This window comes from Penicillium vulpinum (genome assembly GCF_028829585.1).
Source record: "Penicillium vulpinum strain IBT 29486 chromosome Unknown utg000002l_segment0_segment0, whole genome shotgun sequence".
NCBI lineage: Eukaryota > Fungi > Ascomycota > Eurotiomycetes > Eurotiales > Aspergillaceae > Penicillium > Penicillium vulpinum.
This window is the reverse complement of record NW_026643242.1, coordinates 1177917-1198899: the sequence shown is the minus strand read 5'-3', so window position 1 is coordinate 1198899 and position 20983 is coordinate 1177917. Positions and strand designations below refer to the sequence as shown.

At 48.5% G+C, this 20983-nt stretch overlaps 8 protein-coding genes across 8 annotated transcripts; all 8 read right to left on the bottom strand.

The window, feature by feature from the left end:
• Window positions 1-89: 89 nt before the first annotated feature.
• On the bottom strand, window positions 90-1616 carry N7479_003536 (universal stress protein; the record flags this gene model as incomplete). Its single annotated transcript, XM_057251233.1, has 3 exons — window positions 90-803; window positions 854-1244; window positions 1303-1616. The coding sequence occupies 3 exons, from the start codon at window positions 1614-1616 to the stop codon at window positions 90-92; spliced, it is 1419 nt and encodes a 472-aa protein (XP_057110558.1).
• A 2036-nt stretch (window positions 1617-3652) lies between these two features.
• Window positions 3653-4432, bottom strand: N7479_003535 (uncharacterized protein; the record flags this gene model as incomplete). The annotated part of the gene is made up of 1 exon (XM_057251232.1): window positions 3653-4432. One exon carries the CDS (start codon window positions 4430-4432, stop codon window positions 3653-3655), a length of 780 nt encoding a protein of 259 aa, XP_057110557.1.
• A 3505-nt stretch (window positions 4433-7937) lies between these two features.
• Window positions 7938-8631, bottom strand: N7479_003534 (uncharacterized protein; the record flags this gene model as incomplete). The annotated part of the gene is made up of 2 exons (XM_057251231.1): window positions 7938-8543; window positions 8605-8631. 2 exons carry the CDS (start codon window positions 8629-8631, stop codon window positions 7938-7940), a joined length of 633 nt encoding a protein of 210 aa, XP_057110556.1.
• Window positions 8632-9714: 1083 nt separating this feature from the next.
• N7479_003533 (S53 family peptidase) lies at window positions 9715-12110 on the bottom strand (the record flags this gene model as incomplete). The annotated part of the gene is made up of 8 exons (XM_057251230.1): window positions 9715-9787; window positions 9843-9985; window positions 10045-10676; window positions 10730-10820; window positions 10870-10987; window positions 11047-11514; window positions 11574-11837; window positions 11902-12110. The coding sequence occupies 8 exons, from the start codon at window positions 12108-12110 to the stop codon at window positions 9715-9717; spliced, it is 1998 nt and encodes a 665-aa protein (XP_057110555.1).
• Window positions 12111-12324: 214 nt separating this feature from the next.
• Window positions 12325-12618, bottom strand: N7479_003532 (uncharacterized protein; the record flags this gene model as incomplete). The annotated part of the gene is made up of 1 exon (XM_057251229.1): window positions 12325-12618. The coding sequence occupies one exon, from the start codon at window positions 12616-12618 to the stop codon at window positions 12325-12327; it is 294 nt and encodes a 97-aa protein (XP_057110554.1).
• Window positions 12619-13030: 412 nt separating this feature from the next.
• N7479_003531 (phosphoribosylaminoimidazolecarboxamide formyltransferase/IMP cyclohydrolase) lies at window positions 13031-15044 on the bottom strand (the record flags this gene model as incomplete). The annotated part of the gene is made up of 4 exons (XM_057251228.1): window positions 13031-13186; window positions 13242-14727; window positions 14815-14941; window positions 15026-15044. The coding sequence occupies 4 exons, from the start codon at window positions 15042-15044 to the stop codon at window positions 13031-13033; spliced, it is 1788 nt and encodes a 595-aa protein (XP_057110553.1).
• Window positions 15045-15860: 816 nt separating this feature from the next.
• Window positions 15861-17037, bottom strand: N7479_003530 (INSIG family protein; the record flags this gene model as incomplete). Its single annotated transcript, XM_057251227.1, has 2 exons — window positions 15861-16217; window positions 16303-17037. 2 exons carry the CDS (start codon window positions 17035-17037, stop codon window positions 15861-15863), a joined length of 1092 nt encoding a protein of 363 aa, XP_057110552.1.
• Window positions 17038-17849: 812 nt separating this feature from the next.
• N7479_003529 (uncharacterized protein) lies at window positions 17850-20246 on the bottom strand (the record flags this gene model as incomplete). Its single annotated transcript, XM_057251226.1, has 4 exons — window positions 17850-19030; window positions 19095-19148; window positions 19208-19747; window positions 19817-20246. 4 exons carry the CDS (start codon window positions 20244-20246, stop codon window positions 17850-17852), a joined length of 2205 nt encoding a protein of 734 aa, XP_057110551.1.
• Window positions 20247-20983: the final 737 nt, after the last annotated feature.

Sequence of the window (20983 nt, the reverse complement as noted above, 5' to 3'; positions counted from 1 at the left end):
GAGCTGGGGGTATAACTGTCAGTCCCGTCGCAGAGCAACGAGATATCTGACGTTTATGCTGTTCGATACAAAGAGGGCAAGCCATGCATTCAAGATGCATATTCCTTGATGTTGTCGTTTTTATCATTGTTATCCGACACTTCAATCATCGGAATAGCCACGGGATTCCTGGTTGATTCAAAAGACTCTTTCAACTCATATGGCCTCTCAACCGCAGTAGAGGAGTCCGACACAGGAGAATCGAGCCGATCAGAAGGAGCAGGCGAGTGCGCAGTCCTGCCCACCAAAGGAGACGGCTGAGCACCACCGCCAATAATGACGCTCTCCTGGGAGCTATCTGCCGGACTTCCGATCCCCGGACTCGACATAACCATTGCATCCAGTGAGTTGCGGTAGGTGGTGTCTGAATCATCGTGGCTGATGCTACTGCGGTCCGAGACCGACAAAGAACTGCGCGAGGCTGCGTTCGAGTATGTTGCGGGCAGTCCGAGTGCCTCTGCCACTGCAGCCTCCTCGTCTGGCAGCTTCGAGGTGCTGCTATCGGTGCTGGGGCTGGCGCCGAATATCTGACTGCCGCGCCGCTCGCTCATTTCCAGGATATGGTTGTAGCTACGGCGTGTTGGGTCTGCGCGGCGCTTTTTCTTTTTCTTCTCGCGCTTTGGTGACGGTCGAACGACTATAACTGGGATGGGTGATTGCTGAAGACAGTATTTGGAGACGGAGCCTGGGAGCAGACTGTGCACTCCTTTCAGGTTGCGTCCTCGTGTACCGACTACAAGCATTGCAGGCTCGTATATGCGGATCTAGTGGGTGTTAGGTTGGTGGGTAGAAATGGGGTTCCTGGGAAGCTCACCATGCGTTGGATGATGCTCTCAACCTTGCCCACGGCAAGTTCCAGGACCAAGCTGATAGCTTTCTCATCTTGGCTGTTCTTCTGGATCACCTGCTCAAATAGCTTTTCGGCCTCCTCGCGGTACTTTCGCTCTTCGATTGCGGCATCGCTAGCAATACGCGAATCTTTCTCTACGGCTCGAAGACAGACGATCTCATCCCCGTCGTCCACCAGCTCGTCAATGAGCCATTCAAGGGCGAATTCGGAGTAGTCGTTCTGATCGGTTCCGCACAAGAAGGTCCTGCTGCGACGTGTGCTCTGGTAGCCTTTGTGTTTGTAGTTTAATGTGAGGGAGAAATCAGTAGCATCGAAGTTGTCGAAAGTGTCGAAAGAGACGCCTCGCTCATAGGTTCTACTATATATCAGTATACTCCATTTCACACACAGCCTTTTGGGGGGGGAGAACGTACTTCGGCGGTGGCGGAGACGGTCCTCGGTTTAACTGGGCAGCTTTATTTTCCCGTTCCCGTTCCCTTTCTTCCAATTCCCTCGTCGGGGTGTCTCCATATGACAGGCGCTTTTCCTTGAAGCTCGACGAACGAGTGGGCAACTGAGCTTCTGCGGAGTCGACGCTAAATTGAATCGATCTCCGATGGCTTCTGGGCTTAACCTCGCCGGAAAGGCTTCGGGTGTGGCCGGACCCCACAGGTGGGATCGTATGATCTTTGAATTCGGGTCTGGCTGCAGACTCAGACGAGCGTCTAGGAGAAGCCGGTGCAGACATTAGGAAGTTGATATTCGGCGATGAAGCAAATGAACAGGGGCTATGATAGGTCTCCTGGGCCGTGTTTTGGCGTAAAATAACGAGTGTCCACGTATCAGCGGCCACGGGGTTGTTGAGGGTTCCACTGGACCAATCGTGGTTTTGGTATCATGTTTTTAGAGGGTTCTTGCAATAAAAACTAGGAAGATTGATGGTCACGCGTCATCTTGTTCGAGCTGGGGAGTGACGGATGCAGCGAGGGGTCGGTTGGCCAAAGCGGTGATCTTATCGATAGCGGATCGGGAGCTTAACTATGATTATGTAATGTCATCAGGGGCACCACCTGGGCACCGTCCAGTGATTGACGCAACTCTATATAATTGAGCCTCATTTGTGTTAGCTCGTTCACATGAGGAAGAAGCTATTAAAATACATATATAGTATAAATGGTCTATATATAAATTTTTAATTTGGGTACTAGATTTAGATTGGAATGTCAAAAATGAAAGAACCCTATCTTGTCAGTAGTAAGTACGGAGTATATATATCTCATTATGAAGCAAGAAATGGAAAAGTACGCGAGACTTGACATTAAGCAGCGTAGCTGCTACTAATGATCTAGATACACTTATAACACCAATACAATATTCAATAAGAGTCCGAACTACGGAGTACAATAGTATCAATATAATTCTGTCCCGATGCAGAACAGGGTTCGTTTGAGGACAAGAGGAAGAAGTTCAATCTAGTATATCAAGCCAACGGAGTACGGAGTACGGAGTATATTGTGTAGAATCAATTCGAAGTGATAACACAAAGTACGTGATACATAAACGAAGCACAAATTAGCATATCTCGACATCTCAAAAATCAGAAACGTACGGAGAACTCCGTAAGCCACAGGACCCACGTAGTTTATGATACTTATGCATATAAAATATGACTAACTTCATATTTCAGCCCTGAAGGATCTCTGGAGTTACGGGTAAACTAGAAAGCGGGAAGAAATGACCAGATAGGGGAACATTAGAACATTAGAATATGTATTACTTATTTCGTACTCCGTATAATCATGCCAATATTCATTGCCAATAAACGAAAGCCGAGCCAATAACACATCCACTTCAAATCGCCCAACATCGCAACAAATACCCAAAACCTCCAACGCCCCCCTCCCCAGCCTCAAGATTTTCACCCACTAGCCCAATCTGTATCCCGCCCTACCTTACCTCTAACAAAGCCAAGGCAATCCACTCGAAGCAAAAAGAAGCGAAGGAAGAGAAAAACCCTTCCCAACCACCCCCCCCCCCCCCTTCCATAACCATATCCATAACCCACTCCGCGGAATGTCCGAACACGTAAAGAATGAAACTAGTAAAACCCTTCAGCTGACTATCCATAGCGGCGTCCTATGCCGACCTAGCCGCGGTGATCTCGCACTATCTACCCTTGGCTCTGATCTATCTATCTTATCCGGCGGTGAAGATCATGGCGTGCTGGCGAGCTGCACTTCCATTTGGCTGGGAACGGACGCTCAGGGCGCGGATCGACGGGTCACATGCGCCGTTGGCTATTTTATTCTGCCGATTTTTGAGGTTACTATTGACTGTACTAGTATGTACATACTACGTTGGAAAAATATTGAGAGAATTTAGAATTTTTTTTTGATTGGATTGTGTCTTTTTTTTTCTTTAGGGGAAGTATATATCGGTTTGAATCACAATGTCTTCCCCCGTGTTTCAACGCTCCAATGGACAGTCTCGACCTTTAAAGGGAGAGCTGAATGTTGGGCCGCTATCTGTGATAGCCAGAGATGAGAGGAATATGTAATAAATGCCCATATGACATGATGAAATGTCCAAAATGGATATTCCCAAATGCGACCAAAAAACGCCAGAAAATAGAAGATGAGAGATGGGTAAATAAACGGTCGCTCCAGAAACGTCATAAAAAAAGCATCAGGGTATCACGGATGTATCGCTGAATGATGGTACACAAGGCAGAGGTAAGAGTAGAGAAGTAATAGTCGGAGTCGTAAAGTGGGATATGTAGCTTAATCAATAAGCTTCGATGATGGTCTGCTCTTGTGTACCAAAATACCCTTGATCAAAGAGATGGGGTTGATCAGAGCCCGCCAAAGCAATAGCCGTTGTAGCAGGCTTCTCATGAAATGCCTCCAGCGTAGGCTGGGGCGGGGAGGGCGGTGTCGCCTCGTCCTCCGACTCCCCGTCCGAATCGGCAAGGAGTTCAGGTGGTGATTGTCGCGATGGCGAGCGAGTCAAGCTCAGCTCGTCTGCATCGTCGTATTCAAAGTCGGAATCTGTGTCGTCGCCTTCATCGTCTTCCGATAGTAGATCATCGTGGAAGTGCGCTGCGGGTGATGGGGCGCGGCGGCGGGTGGGAGGTGTGTTAATGACGAATTCAGTCTCATCGTAGTCGTCGCTATCGCTATCGCTGAGTTCGGAGTCCAGATCGGATGCATCCTCCGGGTCCCAGTCGTCTTCGGGCTCTTCGACAACCGTTGAAGCCCATTGGATGTGTTGGCGAGAAGAAGCAGCTGAAGTCTTGGTGGCTCCGTTGACGGTCTGGTTGAACCAGCGTTCTTGTTCACGCTCGGCATCGGCGAGGTCATACATCAGCGAATCGAGAAGATTTGCGTGGCCAACGAGCAGGCGCAGATCGTGATCTGCCCGGGAAGCTTCACGAGTGAGCTTCTTCCGGGCGGTGTGGGCGAGGTAGTATGTTTGCGTGATGCTCATTTTCTTTTGTTGGCGGCGACGGGTGAGAGAATCGAAGTAGGGGGAGGATTTGGGGGAGGTAATGGAAGAAGAGTCCATGGTGGGCGAAAAGGGCCTTTTTGAAGATTCGAATATTATTGGGTATGACTCTTTTTTTTTTTTTCGTGACTCAATTAGGCGTCACCCAGTCACAGTGGATCGTCCCGGGGCGGTGTGATAAGAGAACAAGTTTGATATACATCCAAGTATATTAAATGTACTAGATCGAATTATCCCAGATAGTAAGATTGGAAAAGTGTAGATGAGATATCAGAAATGGTAGGAAGAGAGGGTTATATTTAATAAGTTTATTTTTTATTTCTTTTTTTTCGACCCGAAACGGACTTTACGGATACAGATCCACCGGAAATAAAGAAAAAAAAAAGCCTGGGATTATGTTGTATACGCCGAGCCCGAGTTATGCACTGTTCGCTTCTAAGGTTCTCATCTTTAGATCTTCACCGCTACGTTACACATATAGATACTTAGATACTTAGATACTTAACTACTTAGCTATATATACAGATCTACTACTATTCAATACTATCCAATGTAGATTTCATAGTAAAAAAAAAAAGGTAGTGAGTCACTTAAAAGCGGCACTCGGATGACCAATCCGCCGTGCCGTGGTCCGCGTCGGAGGATAAAAACCGATCGGACTGTCGGTCGCAACAGTTCCGTCTTTATTCTTTTTTTCCTTAATTCCTAATTCCATATTACTACCTTGGTAGTAATCAGTTTGTATTTCCTTTTACTTGGATTACCTTATTAATTGATTACTGATACGATCTTTAAGCTTCCAAAAGCTTAGAAGAGATCTCAGCTCTAGATGATTACTCGATTTCCAATCCATGGATATCAAATCACATCATTATAAAGATTCCGTCTAGATTATCCTAATTGCTTTGACATGTCTACGTGTCCGCAAATCCCTATATCCAATGAGTTGGCATGTCAGCTTGGAGGCTCTTGGAACCTTAGCCAAGCCACCTTGGACTAGAATTACTACATGCGTACAGAGTATGTATTTCTATATTATATTTCCTGTGATTATGCAACACTTTCTCATTTACCCCTCGCTTGTACTCTGTACCATCCTTCATTACTACCTAGACGAATACGACCAGTGCCCAGCCTTGGCAGGATTGACAGACTAGCATTCCCCAGAAATTCAAGATTGAACCAGGAACCCATGCATACGTAGGCTGTGAGGTGGAGAATGCCCAAGCAGAGAGTCTTGACTCTAGTCCGTATTTAGGATATATCCTCTTGACTACATGAAACCCCATGAGGCAGCATAGTTCTTTGACATCCCTGTGGGCCACTACTTGCAGTTCTACAGCGTTGCCTACGGACACACGATCTCCGTTGTACCGTTCATTCCACAGTTAAAACACAATGGGGACATTGGCGCATCTTATTGGTCCCCACATGAAAATAAATGTGCTCAAAGCAGAAAGAGAACCTGACACGGCGCCCTGCAAGGAGGGTTAGATTAGGTGTTTCTCGCGATACAGGTACAATGTACAATCCTTACTGCATTCTTCAATAGTAACGTGTTTGACATACGTCACATACTTCAAACCTTCCAAGCTGACCTCGGGAGGTTCTCCTATTATTCAGATGTGTTCCCGAGGTCAGCTTGGGCATCTTGGCGTATTAGTAAGTCTCATACGGATATCGCCGACCTCTGGAACCTTGGAACCTTGGAAGGTTCCAAGGTCCGGGCACTGTGGCTTTGAGATGACATAAGCACTCAAAATACCGGGGCCAGGGTTCTTTGGCTTTCCTTTTAGAAACCCATTTAATCTCCACTTCATAGCCCTACCGAATACGAAATGCTAATATGAAATGTCTCAACTATTTAGGTATCTCTATGACACTATTTAGGCTTCTCTCACCGTTGATCTCCGAAGTAAGCTTCTTCTATCTTCCATCTCAAATACGAGTAGTATGCCCGATTAGGAAAATAGATGATGTCAACAGAGATCCACAGTCCAGAACAATTCAATTCAGGGTCTACGGAATACAAAGTACAAAGTAAGGACCATGCGGAGATAACTACAATAATCGCCCAACGCCATGGCTGGTTGTCGGCCATTTCATTGATCCAATAATTTGATATCTCTCGGGGATCCACTCTGCGTGACAGGTATGACATCAAGGACTTAGCGGCCATTTGTTATTTGCTGCCGTTGGCCGAGAGATGGATTCTTTTTTCATGTCTCCAAGTGGTGGATTGCGAAAATACCTTAGGTGGGTTATCAATGGCCTCATTGGGAAGAGATGATGTGGACGACATATTACTACATGGCATGATGAGGCATGATGTGAGGCATGATGAGGCGGAGGAAGAATAGGCGACAATTTTACTAAGCACCCAAAAAGGCAACGTGGTGTATCTTGAGGCTGATAATCATGTATAACATGGCCCCAGCTTATGCACTTAGTTTCACATTAATAGGCTAACATAAAATCCCCTTGTCTATCTAACCTGGCCACCCTTGAATGCTTACCTACTTAGGACTCGCAGATATATTCCTCCGATCCTCGGCCTTAAATCCATCCGCCCATCAGTCCGTGTCCGAGCTCCGTAGTTCCGTGCGGATCGTGCACTGTGCACACTTTATGCTAATATGCAATTCCCACCTACATATTCCGAATCCACATTAGACCCCCCTTACCCTCCAGGGCTGGAAGCTCTGGGTTTAGTGCACGTCGGCTCTCGCTATCGTTTACGGGTGATCGACACGTGCAAGAAAGACGAACGTGACTCAAGCTCGGAACCTCGCAGTCGGGACTGATCGTCGTTTATGACCAGATCGAGGTTAGATGCGGGTTGATGGGTATACGGCACATTTTCTATGGGGCTCGGATGAAATCGTCCGTGTGGATTCGATATTACTCGTTATAGTTCCTCGTGACTCATATGAGCATCCGAAGTACCCTGGTCATTTTTTTGAGTTTTGTGTTATCGCGAAAATGATGTATGTTGAACTCCTGACCTTGCGCCCACGGAGATTAGATTTGTCAAGATCTATTCAAGTCTTGGAGTTGCCTGCTGACGTATACCTCATGGTTAGTTATCGAATAAATAATTTGATAGATCGTGACTTGATCATCCCCAGCCTGCAAGCAAATGAATATCGTGTGTATCGTGTGTAGTTCATCGGAACGAAGAAACTAAACAGGCAGGTGTAGGGGTTGAAAACAAACCGGGAAACAGACTTCCCGGGCAAGATTGGCGCTCTGATCAATCTCTGGCCTATTCGCCCCCGTGAAGATTCCGAGGTCGCCTATCCATTGATATGTGATAATGAAGCCACGTGATACTGTCGTCAATCTATATCTAACCACCTTGCATCGTCTAGAACAGTGCACGTGAATAAACACGTGTAGACCTTGAAAGAAATAGAATTAATCCATGCTCAATTCTCCAAGTTCAGATTAACAAACAGTTGATAAAATGACACCCAGGGCACCCAGTTAACACCATAGACTCCAGCAAAACACAACCCTTCAAAGACTCATCAGCCAGCGACATCGCACATCCCTTCAAGATATCTCATTGCATGCAAAAAGGCTGCAAGATTTCATTCCCAAGGTGATCAACCAGGGTGACCGAATTCACAGGATCCAACAAACGAAGATCCGCATAAGCAAGAGCCCGATCAATAGTCATCTCAACATCCTGCAATCTTCTCGCATAACCATGGAAATGAAGCTTGTGAAGAACAGCCCTGATCCAGTTAACGCAGTTCTGGGGCGGATAAGCACCCTTAATCGGCAGCTGAACAGACTGAAGGAGGATCTTGATAGTCTCCGGACCGATTCCATCGCTGACTTCGCCGATGGCCATTCGGATGAGAAGAGAGTCGCACGACTCCGGACGCACGTTGCTCTTGACACGGTAGGTCCATTGGAAGTCCGGGTTGAGGTCGCGTCGGATCAGCGGGTCTGGAGAGGATCCGTCGGTCACGTCGTAGGCGTGGTACCGGTCGTGCTTGGAATCTAATACCAGGATCGCCCAGTGGTATGCGGAGAAGCCGAGACGCAGTCGGTACTCGCCGAGAGAAAACTCGCCGCGGTGATAGAGGGCCAGGAATAGTTGGTAGGTGTCTGTGGGTGGGGAAACAGAGCTGGCTCCGCGGTCGATGGGGGCATCGCTGATCTATGTGTAGAGCTCTTGTTAATCGCTCTTTTGGGATTCAGTTTTGAAGGATTGGACTTACGGGAAGTCCAGTTGAATGCAGCGTCATTGCGCTTGAGGATTTGCACGGGTAGTTGTGCGGTCGGAATTGATCAAGGTTTTGTTTACCTGCTTTTCTCCGATCGGGCTCTTGAGAGCCCTTAACAGCTTTGGCCTTTTCTACGTTACCGCCTGGGTATCATTCTTTTATGGAAATCTACTCATTGGTGCCTGCCTAAAATGGCTATGAGAAAACTCCAGCCATTGACAACCGTGCCGAAGAAAATTCTACTGTTTGCAAGTTTATATCTCGATTTTATAGATATTTTGATGGTATACAAATTCTCACGCACGGACCATCCTGGCGTATAGTTCGAGGGTAGCGACGACCCCTTGATTTTCAACCATAAAGGGCCGAAGCCAAGCAAAATGAATAATATAATATATTAGATCAGATTAGTAGATGAGAGAAAAATGAGAATTAGCTCAGAGAATTAGATTTCAATCAGGATTGCCGATTGGCTCCAGCTAGTAGACTAGAATGATCTATAGTCTGATATTTGTGACACTTTGGCACAAGCATATAGTAACATTTAGGGACTGTATATTTTACGAGAGACATTATTATTAGAAAGACAATAAATAACTTGTACTCTTTCAGGTGCTGAAACCATGTATATGGCGACATGTGCATGGTGGACTAGTGCGAGACATATTTTGTTTACCATCTTTGTTCTAAATACTGTACAACACAAGGACTCTGATCACAGCCTACCGCAGAGCTGCATCAGTTCTCTATGTGCTAGTCAAATACTATTTATTCAATAATAGGAATACGACAAGGAGACTTTCTTTAAGAACTGAAGTTACTTTGTTAGGAAACCTCAGCAGTTGTATATACGAGACAGCCGAGTCACACAACCAATCTGCTCAAGCACCTGTGATCCAAGTTTGTCTTAGAAAAACATCTCACATTGTATATAGATATAGTCATCAAAAATAAATAGAAGAATTGTAAATCTGAACATGAGAATCATAGAGAAACCTCAACATAACAGCCGCCCAGAGTAACTATGTACTTGGTGCTCACCAAGGCAATCCTTGATAGCACCTGGTATGCAAGTCTGTCACACAAGCTCTGCCCTTATCCATCTCAAGGTAGAGACAGGAACAGCTTCTTCATCTTAGGATAGTTAGGTGTGCCCAATCCGGTAGCCGGATCCCATCTGCATGGCACGTCAGTAAAAATATTCCATAGCCAGGATCGAAGATTGCACTCACCCTGGAATAGCACTGAAGCCATCCGAGTTACATCCAGCACTGGTACCGTTGGTGATATCATTAAGAACCTCCGGGTGAGCATAAAGCACAGGGTTAATGAAACCAACAGGGCCCTTGCCCTTGGCAAGACGTTCCTCGTTAAGCTACCAACAGGAAAGAGCCATTAGCACAGTTAATAAAGTAATCTAAAGTCTCAACTTACCAAAGTCAGAACCGAAGCGAACAACGGCGACGACAAGCTAGCGCCGTAGAAGTGGTGCAGCGCTCCACCACTGTAAGCAGGGAACATGGCGCCATTAGCCGCAACGTCAGGATAAGCACGACCAATACGGTTGTAAAGACCCTTTGTCTTGTTCAGGTTGGCCTCCATCTGGGAGTAGTACGGGTAAGTCAGCTTGGCCTTCTTGAAGTACTTCTCCACAGCCTTTCGCTGGTACAAAGGCTGGGGGAAGTAGTTGGAGAAGCCGCCTGCGCTGCTGAAGTTTGCGGAAAGTCCACCCAAGTTAGCGTGCATCACACTCTCGGCATCCTCGACAGTCTGGTCGGCGTAGAGCATGGTGCCTCCGACGGAGGTCACGTAGGGGCAGTTCGAGGGGTACTGGGGGTTGAAGATCTTTTCCTCGGGTCCCAGGCATCCGTTGGCGGATCCGTCGCCGTGGAAAGAGGCGACACCGTAGTCGCCGGAGGAGAAGAGGATGGAGTGGCCCTGCAGACCGAGCTTCAGGAACTCATTGCATTGACGCTTGGTGTAGGCGACGGGCAGATCGGCTTCGGCCTGGCCGTAGGAGGCACTGATGACGTTTGTGGGCTTGTATACACCGCACTGAAGCTCGCCTGTTTTTATGTGAGTGAGAATATCAGTCTGGTTAGTGGAAATCGTATGGTACCTTTGTAGCCGCCAGGACGCGGGTTGGGATAGACTGCGTCGATATCAGGGTTGTTGCCTGTTTCACCGAAGGCACTGTACGTGCAGTAAGACTGGGGTTGTTAGCAAGATACATTTGGGTTTCGGGAGAATATAACATACGCCATCGAGAGCGTCGAGGAAAGTGTTGAACAGGTTGGTAGTCGCAACCTCTTCCGGTTCATAAATCTGGTCATCAACCTGGTAAAGAGTCACGGACTGGGGGTAGATAAGCGCATAACTGGAGTTGTTAGTGAATAATAGAGAAGCAATTAGGAAAAAAAAAAACATTGTACTTACGCCATGTCAATGTCAATATCTGATTCACCGGTATTCAGCGGGCTGTAATCAGGCACTGAGAAGTTGGCTCCATCAATCAAGGCAGGAATGGGGTAAGTGCCCTGAGGGATCCAAGGAGCATAGGCCTTATAGTAGAGATCAAGATCCGACTTGGCGAAGTAGTCACCCTGCTCGTAGAGACCAAGCGAATTGCCCTTGTGTGCCTTGGTGGCATCTGGGATATTGTACAAGGCCTTGATGCAGGCCGGAGTCATATCAGTTCCGCATTTCTGGAGTTCCGCAGGAAGTGACTTCGCCTTCTCGGAAATAACGGCGGTGTTGACAGAGTCATCGGATTCCACCACGCCCTTGGAGTGAGCCAAATGCGACATCCGCTTCGCCTTAGTGCTCTTCTTGACAATGGGGCTGAGCTTGACTCCAGGAGTAATATAGTCAATGTGTGCCTGGATATGCTGGGGGACGTGGTACCTAGTAACACTGTCAATCAAAGAGTCCAAAGTAGGTTAAAAAGCAGCAAGAACACTTACTCCTCGCAGCCAATCTTCATGCTGGAAGTGCTAGCATGCTCATGCTCATAGAACTCAGCCTTGAACAAACTTTCTACTTCATGCGCATAGGCATCAAAAGCCAACCATCCCTTGTTATCGGAGTGGACAATCCGGGACTTATGAATGCCAGAAGACTCAAGCCACTGACGAACAGAGTCAACAGACTCTTTCGAAGGAGCGAACATAGCATGAACTTCATCTGCAGACCAATACTGTCCATATTTGGCAGAGCTTGGGTCAGAACTATTCACGTATTAGTGATTCAGCCGTGGACCATGAAGACATAACACATAAGAAAACAACTTACACAGCCATGAGATACTCATCACCATTCTCCAAATTGTTCTGAGTAAGACCAATGCGCACAGGCAGCACGGAATCGCGCTTAATGCGCTCACCTTTCACCCAATCCACATGTGCGCTTCGCTTCTCATGCAATACATGCTTCACAGGTGCTGGGATAGCTCCAGAAAGAGCTGCGATCGCCAGAGCGACATAAACCTGACGTATGAACATCTCGAGAAACAACAGAGATGTGATAATACCCCGGTCATCCTGCCGGGAGAGGGGAATGACCCCCTTGATATACACGCGGGGGCAGCCAAACACAATGACACAATGGTATGATTGCAACCCTAATTTCCCCCATCTGCGATGGCGAAAAAGTACCAATTGAGTTTGGCAGATCTGATTGGATATAGTCCGCAGTATCTGCAGGACGTTTGAGACACTAGATCCGGATTGAACGTCCGGCACTGGAGCTCAAAATCCCTGGAGGCAGGGATGCTGACCTCGGTATCTTTGCACGGTATAGCGCAATAGCACAGTGGCAAGTCTGGGCTGAAATGAAGGTAACCATCGCAATTTTGGGGGCTTCTTCCGCCAATGTTGTGGATCGTTGCTTGGTTAGCTTGGTTCGCTTGGTTGTTGCTTGTCTTATCAGGATGCCGCTAGTCTGATGAGTACCCCCTCGCTGCAGCGGAGCTCCGACGGAGCACAATACATCGATGTGACGACGGCTCATTTTGGGTTGAACTTGGCGAGAAGTCAGGAGATCCAATTGCGAGAAGATGTAAAAGTTGTTCAGACTTCAGGATCCTGAAAAAGAGAACAAGCATCGGTTCCGGGTATCAAACCCTAAATACGACATACTAGTAGGGCGAAGATCCTGGGGAGTCGGGGCGAAAACAAAAGGACGTTTCTCGGCACCTACAGAGTTATTGGGGGTATTAAGGCAACCAATTCTAGAAATAAATACTTAAAATATGTATAAATTTATCTAAATCATAAAGGAAAAACCTGACATCATGATCATATCGAATATCCATCACAGCGGGAACCACATAAAGGGCATCTTTTTTTTACGAGGGGAAAGGAAGAGGGGAAGATGGGAATAGAGGGGAACAAGACACCAACGCAACAACCAATAGAATAATCTAGTGGTGGAAGAGACGGGTGCCCTGCTCGACGAAGGTGATGCCCAGCTTCTCGGCAGTCTCGAAGACAGGGGTGTCGTTCTGGCTGCCAGTGGGGGCGGCAATGTACTTGACGCCTGAGCGGGCGGCACGGAAGACGTTATCGATGAAGGGGAACTAGTGGAGACAATTAGTATTTACCAATGAAAAGAGAATGAAGGGGAATGCTTACGAAGGCATCGGACGAGACAGCAACCTCGCCGAGCTTCTCGAGCCAAGCCTCACGCTCCTCCTGGGTGAAGGGAGCGGGGACCTCCTCGAAGACACGCTCGTACTCGACGGTCTCAGCGTCAGTGCGGGGGGTCTGGCCCGAGCAGAGCAGATCGATGGCGTTAGACTTATCAGCACGCTTGGTGCCCTGCTTCCACTTAATGTTGATGACGCGCTCGTGGAAGCGCATCCACCAGTTGTCGGCCTTGTCGCCGGCCAGACGGGTGCAGTGGATACGGCTCTGCTGGCCAGCGCCCAGACCGATGATCTGGCCGTTCAGGGCGTAGCAGACGGAGTTGGACTGGGTGTACTTGAGGGCAATGGTGGCGACAGTCAAGTCACGAAGAGCAGCCTCGGGGAGGGGGGTGGTGTTCTTGGGGGTGATGACGGTGTTGAAGGTCTTGCTGGGGGAGATAACAACGTCGTTGCGGTGCTGGGTCAGCTGGACGCCGAACAGAGTGCGAGTCTCCTCAGGTGCAGGGGTGTAATCCTCGTCCATCTGAAGGACAAGGTACTTGCCGCTCTTCTTCTTGGAGAGGATGGCCAGAGCCTCGGGTTCGTAGCCAGCGGCGATGACACCGTCGGACACCTCACGGGAGATGATCTTGGCTGTGGGGACATCGACGATGTCACTGAGGGCCAGAATGTCACCGAAGCTGGACATGCGGTCGGCACCACGGGCACGAGCGTAAGCCTGAGCCAGACCGGAGGTCTCGATATCCTTGATATCGTCAACCATGTACACCTTGCGCTCCTTCTCGTTCAGGGGCACACCGATAGCAGCGCCAGCGGGGGAGACGTGCTTGAAGCTGGCAGCGGCGGGGAAGCCAAGAGCTTGCTTGAGCTCCTTAACCAGGGGCCAGGCGTTCAGGGCATCGAGCAGGTTAACATAGCCAGGAGATCCGTTGAGGACCTTGAAGGGCAGCTTGCCCTGAGCCATGTAGGCAGAGGCGGGCTTCTGGTGAGGGTTGGTACCGTAGCGCAGCGAAATCTGCTGCACACCGTTGCCGGCATACTCCTTGCGGAAAAAGCCAGAGATGGCAGAGTCGTAGTCGGCAGTCTGCTCGAAGGCCTTGAGGGCGTACTGCTTGCGGCTAGCCTCGGTGATCTCGCCAGCCTCGAGCTCCTTAAGGAAGTCGGAGTAGTCGCGCGGGTCAGACAGGATGGTCACACGCTTGTGGTTCTTGGCCGCAGCGCGGAGCAAAGTCACACCACCAATATCAATCTCCTCCACAGCTTCATCGATAGTGACGTTGACCTTGGCGACGGTCTCCTTGAAGGGGTACAGGTTGCAGACGACGTAGTCGACCTTGGAGATCTTCTGCTCTGCGAGGTCCTTCTCATCGGACTCGATATCACGGGCGAGGATACCACCGTGCACGGCGGGGTGGAGGGTCTTGACACGGCCACCGAGCATTTCGGGAGCGTGAGTGATGGCGGAGACATCCCTGGGATTAATTGTCAGTTCCTGGGATGTATATTGATTCTAACGCTTTTTGTATGTCGTTGAACCATTGAAAATAGAGGTGACTCACTCGACAGGGAATCCAGCTTCACGGATCATCTTGGCGGTACCGCCGGACGCAAGAAGGCGGACTTCCTGCTTGACCAGACCCTTGGCCAGGTCAAGCAGACCAGTCTTGTCATAGACGGAGATGATAGCTATTCAATTCCAAAAAAAGATATTAGAATTGAGCTTGAACTGCTTGGGATAAATAATATTATAGTCCGGGGAACTAGACATACCGGACTTTTGTTGAGACATGGTGAATCCGACAGTCTACACTGGATCAGTTAGAGAAGAAATTCCCAAATACAATCCGCAATTGAGCCCAATTGATATAATGAATCAAATGACATACCTAAAACGAAGCGAAGAGGGTATAAAAATGGCTAACAGAAGAAAAAAGAGAAGAAATTATGACTCGCGGGGTCCTGACCGATTACGGCGGAGGGGCTTGATAGCAAAAGTTGTATTACGTGATCGACCACCAGCCCACTGTGGCGTTGGCCAATAAAAGACCAGTATTATGGAGAAGACATTAGCGTGACACGTGATATTGGAATATATAAGAGATTTCTCACAGGCGCCCTCTGCTCTTCCTTTTTTTCTTCTTCATGAACAACGCAAAACTCACATTCTACTCAAAAAGCGTTCCTACGAAGATTCGTCTGATGAAGTAAGGAAATCGTATAGAGAATGGAGACCAAGTGCCAACTGGCAAAGGTGTCGATCTTGGGTGCAGTGCCTGCTTGACTTCTGGTCAATTAGCAGGGATTGCAATGATTGATTCTACATCCCAATATAAAATAACCAAATTCATTGAATCTTTTTGTGCTTCGGTATATTCGCTGTTCGTAACTCATCGTAAACTGAAGTTCTCCCTAGTTTAATCTCGATATTTTATTTGGCGTAGCAACAACTTGGAAGTTGGAGCGAGCCGAGTTCTATTACAATTCTTTACAGAGCCATAAATTATTTCAGATGTACATAAAACGTTCCGTGCCCTCATAAGGCCATTCTCCAGCAAAGCTGAAGTCCACAATCCTGAACCGAGAAAAACCCAGTGCTTTTTGAACTTCAGGGCTTCAAAATATCTCTGGCGCCAGCTCCGGTAGCAAGCTGACGGCCAACATTTCCAAAGCACACGCATGCGCAGAAAATGACACTGGCAATCCAAGTACCGACCGCAATGCTCTCCTGTGTGATACCTGCACCCAGCACATTCTCCAGTCCTGTTCCATTCAGAAGATTGATACCGGTCGACGTAGGCACAAGCTCTGGCTTGAGGCCAAGAACAACTCCCATTCCAGTCAATCCAACGGTGGTCGAGAGGACGAAGCCGGTGGTGGTGCGGTCAATCAGGTACCAGAGAACGGGATTTGCGAGCGCGAGGGTCAATGATGCTTGCGTGGTAGATTCCCAAGGAAGTTTCCGCTATAAAAAAAGAGATGTCAGTATTGTCTCATAGAAGTAGAGAAAGAAAGAAACTGGAAGCGCAGAACAACACATGTTCACTTACCATAGCAAATGCAATTCCGACAAACGCTCCGACACTGCGAGCAACAGCAACCCAAGATGGGGTGCGATCCTCGCTCTCTTCCTCATCGGTATTTGCAAGCTTCGAATCAGACTCCTCAAGGTCATCCTCACGCCAGTTATCCAACCAAGGAAGCAGATTACCCAAAGCAATACCCGCCAATCCCCAGACACCCAAGTATTGCCATGAATCGTAGTAATGAATATTTTCCAGCTTGACAGGCGTAATCCAATGGTTCTCATGAAGATGAACCGTGATAACACCGTAAGCAACACCAAAGCCAAAGAGCAGCACGCTGCTCAACGCCTGCGGCAAGATCACGCCCCGGAACAGACCTAGACTCAATCGAGACCGAGTCCTCCGCAGCGCCTTCCGCCGCGGCTCGATGGCCGATTTCTCTGCTACGCGCTGCAATGGCTCGGGAGGGAACTCTGCCGATGGGCTGTTGGCTTCTGTGCCCCAGGGACTGGACTCATCGCGGTATCCCTCGAACGCCGTCGGAGAGTAGATCCCGTACAGGGTCGAAGCGGTCAGGTTCATCACCGATCCTGTACGGCTCACGCCGGTTGAGTTTGACGTGGTGTCTGCTTGCGGGTTTAGGTACTCCGTGCCTGTTGACTCGGCCGGTGTTGGAGGTCCAGATGACTCCGTAGAAGCAGGCGTTATTTCGAATGGACGTCTCGGGCGTGGACGGAGGATGCGGGGCTGTTCGGTCATGATGGGTAGATGGATGAGTTGTGTCGTGTGGTAAGTTTAAGGCTCAGTTTTGTTGGGTTCTCTGGGGAAAACAGAGGGATTGTCGTGACAAAAAGACAAACTAGATTTGGTTGTCCCACGTATTTCCCTATTTCATAGGTAGAGCTGTAATATATTGTAGAAGATGCTTTGTGCGCGTCTGTGAAGTGTCAGAGGCGAAATGTGTAAATATGGGGAAAGGAGAGAACATCGAGCTTAGCGGGATATGACGCTTACCGGTAAAAGGGAAGATAAACTTCCTCGGAGCAATTGGGCAGCAAGGGTTACCTTGCTATATCTCTTAGTTTAACTCGGGGTAAATGATGTTGAGGAAAAGGGAAAAGTACACGAGTCTCAACAAATTTGCCTTGGGAATCCGCTCTGTACTGTTGGCCACACAGCTTGTGACAGTCTCCGTATCCACTCCGAAACCGAACACCCGTTCTCGTATGATCTTCGAGCTTTGTATGTTGAATGAGTATAAAATATTTGAGAATTGTAAAAGTTGTGAAAAGAAATCCAAAGGTATGGAAGTGAACAGATGTATAAGAGGAGAAAGAGGGGGTCATTATCACATGCCGTGCACATCGGATGTTCAAGTACGGAGTAGTACTAGCCGCTTATATCAAGGGCTTGGGTGAAATTGACTGGAATACAACCATTCCGAAAGGGAATGATACGCCTAGAAAACAAGAGAGACAAAAGAAAACAGTAGATCGTGATACACAAGATTTCAAAAAAAAAAAAAAAAAAAAAAAAAAGCAAAACGCCAACCCTATTAGTCTTCCATCGCATCATCTCCATAACCTTCCCCGCGTGGGCCTGGTAGACCCCTCGGGGAGAGGAGACGAGGCTTCGTGTCGTGCGTAACCATTGGCGCCTTCATAGGTAGAGGAATTTTCGTCACCGTCCACGTCGTCTTCGTCGTCCTGATCGTCAGAGAAGTCCCCTTCCTCATCGGCTCGGGGGGCACCTCCATCATCTTCTTCGCCAGACACTTCGCCAAGGAGTTCGCGGTCAAGATCGTCCAACTCTCCTTCCATGTAGTCATCGGGTCCGTGCTCCCAGGTCGGGGTACCCATAGCTGATGGCACAGCCCCCAAACCATCAGGGTGACCGTGACTTCCCTTGGGCTGAGAAGTTGCAGCTTTTTTGTTAGTGCTGGGAGTGCCTGTTACACCCGCAGACTTGCGCTTGGCAGCAGCACTAGGACGAGGACGCGGACGTGACCTGTTGTTGGAGCTTCGCACGTCAGCTTCTAGGGCCGCCTTGGCCTGGTATCGCTCCTCGCGCTCCCTCTTGCGATCCTTCTTGGGACCATTGGCTTCGGTGTAATCCCAGCGATCGAGGCGGCGGGCGGCTTTTCGCACTACAGAGAGAAAGACGCTTGCACATTCTCCAAAGTCATCCTCTTCTTCCGGGTTTGGGAAGAGACCACCCTTGCCCCACGAGCGTTCTTCATCATCAGTATCGTAGCCCTCGGGCAGACCCTGAAGCAAGCGACCGTAGCGCCCGAAAGGAATCTCACTCTCCCGTTTAGCACGGAGAACACGGTATGCATTTGATTTGCGTTTGGCCAGCAGATAATCAATCCTCTGCCGACGATTTTGCTCGACCGCTATCTGATGTTGTGTAAGTGGCCGCATCCGACGCATGGTAGGTGCTGAGGAAAGCGAAGGCTCGGTAATAAAGCGGTTAAGTACTGGATGGTTGGGTCCCGGAGGAGCAGGGGAAGCATCGGGAGTATGTTCCATCCTCGTTTTCAAGATAAGTCGTTGTTGGCCCACAGCTCGATTAAGTGATGACTCTCGCTTAGCCTGCTTAGGGCGCGGGCGAGAATGACCAGGGGTCATGTCATCTTCGTCATCATCCAAGCTGCGTTTAGCAGAAGGATGGAGAGGGGTGGACATAGCAGAGCCACGACCTCCCATACCAGAGTAGTCTCCTGCGAATGATTCTTCGTCAAGGCCATATTCTGTAGTCAGGGAAGGTTAGCGTTCTGGCATGTATATGATAGCAATTCAAAATGCCGAGCCCACCTTTCTTGGGTCGCTTGGGAATGCGCGCCAGTGGCTCCTCTTCTTCTAGGATGCCTGCACCAAATGTCAGTCAAGTCCAATCTTCAACTGTAGTCAGCACTAGGCACACGTACGTTTGCGTTCCAATCTTTTGGACTCCCCGTATTCCTGTTCCTCGGGTGTATCCAAGTTCTCTTCAGTGGCTTGTTCCTCTGTCAGGATATCAAAGGGAGGTACTTTCAAAGGAAGACCCTCGGTTCCCTCGCCTTCCACGCCCGGGCCGAATGGATTGTTCAGAGCAGCCTCGCGACTGAAATCACTTTCTAGATACCACCACATCAGCCAGAGGAAGGCTCTAGCGCGACTTTGGCTGCTAAGTGTAGATCTCATGACCAGGTCGAAGAAGTCTCGCGGAGGAAAGAAGTGTATTTCCGACACTTTGGGGGCGTATTGCGCCAGAACAAAAATCAAGTTTACTGGGTTTGTCCGAGGTATATTCTGTCGCTTAATCTTTTCCAAGGTATTCGGTTGATCTACATCCTCCGAGGCGCCCTTAAGAATGGACTTGAGACGAGGAGCATCTTGCAGCTGTTTGTAGGCATTCGAGTCCTGATGCGCTTGTAGTGAAGGAATCGAGTGGTAGGTTCGTAGTTGAGCACGCATTTCGGGAAAGACTAGAAGCCAGGACAATAGCAATTAGCATAGAAGAGATAGATTTGGCTGTGGCATAGCTGCATGCGTACAGTTTAGGGTAGTGTTCATGCGACCAAAATTGACCAGCAGGCAGACCATAGCCATATTGATAGCTGCAGGTTTGTCATTCTGTAGTTTATCCTTTAGAATCTTGCTGGTCTTGCTGCTCCGGGCCATTGCATTGATGTAGACATCCGCAAAGTCCATTCCTTTCTGTCCGTCGGGATACCGCGTGAAAACAGGCGTCTTGTCCTCAAAGACCAGCTTCAGGAATTGGTACTGGATATCTTTGCGCCATAGAGGTATACCATCATCTTTCTTCAGGTGTCGAATCTTGTTGCCGGAGTAGACAGAGCCAATTGTGCCGTTCGCTTGCCGCCTTGTACCGACCGTTGCGCTGGCGGTCATGCCGTGAGACTCATCCGCAGCTTCGGACGCCGCAAAGGACTCGTCCATCATGCTATTTTCGAAATCGGCCATCTTAGGTTATTGGAACAGCTGGTCCGCGATCAGATTCTGACGGGGGAATCGCAGATTGGTAATGTGAAGATGCCCCCTAGGAGGCGGCCGATGAAAGAGGCAGAAGTAGTATAAGAGCACTAAAGGAAAAGAAAAGAGAAATAAAAGGTGAAAAGGAGTGCCAAGTAAAAATAGGGAAAAGGGAAAATGAAGTTCAAAGGCCGGAAAATCGAGGAAGAAAGCAGAGCCGAGTGGCCCATGAAGGTATAGCTGGTGTGATATCTACCCGTATCAGAGACCTCACGCGTTTAATATGCGGCTAATGCCACGCATTCGGATTTCAAATTTATAGAGTAAGCGAAGGTAATAAAAAGTACCATTTACGGAGTGAATAAGTTCAAAATAGATTAACTAATTACCCAACTACGGAGTAACTCATGTATTGATGCATATTAATCGATATGAATCAATCCCACATTCATCCTACACGAATACGATACATAGTTACTACCCTACTGGGATCCTACAGATAAATCCTACGCAACCTGCACCAACATAATTGGAAACACTTTTTCGACATTGCATTGAATATGAGAACTTTCCTTCTCGTAGCCATCTCAGGGCCCTTGGTTCGTTTTATTCCCTCCCAATTCGAACCCGAGAATTCCTAAGTATACCCATTCTTTCAGAGGCGACAGCGTTCTATCTTCCGAGGTCCGAGAAAAATTAATCAGAAATAGACAAATGAAGCGAGCTGC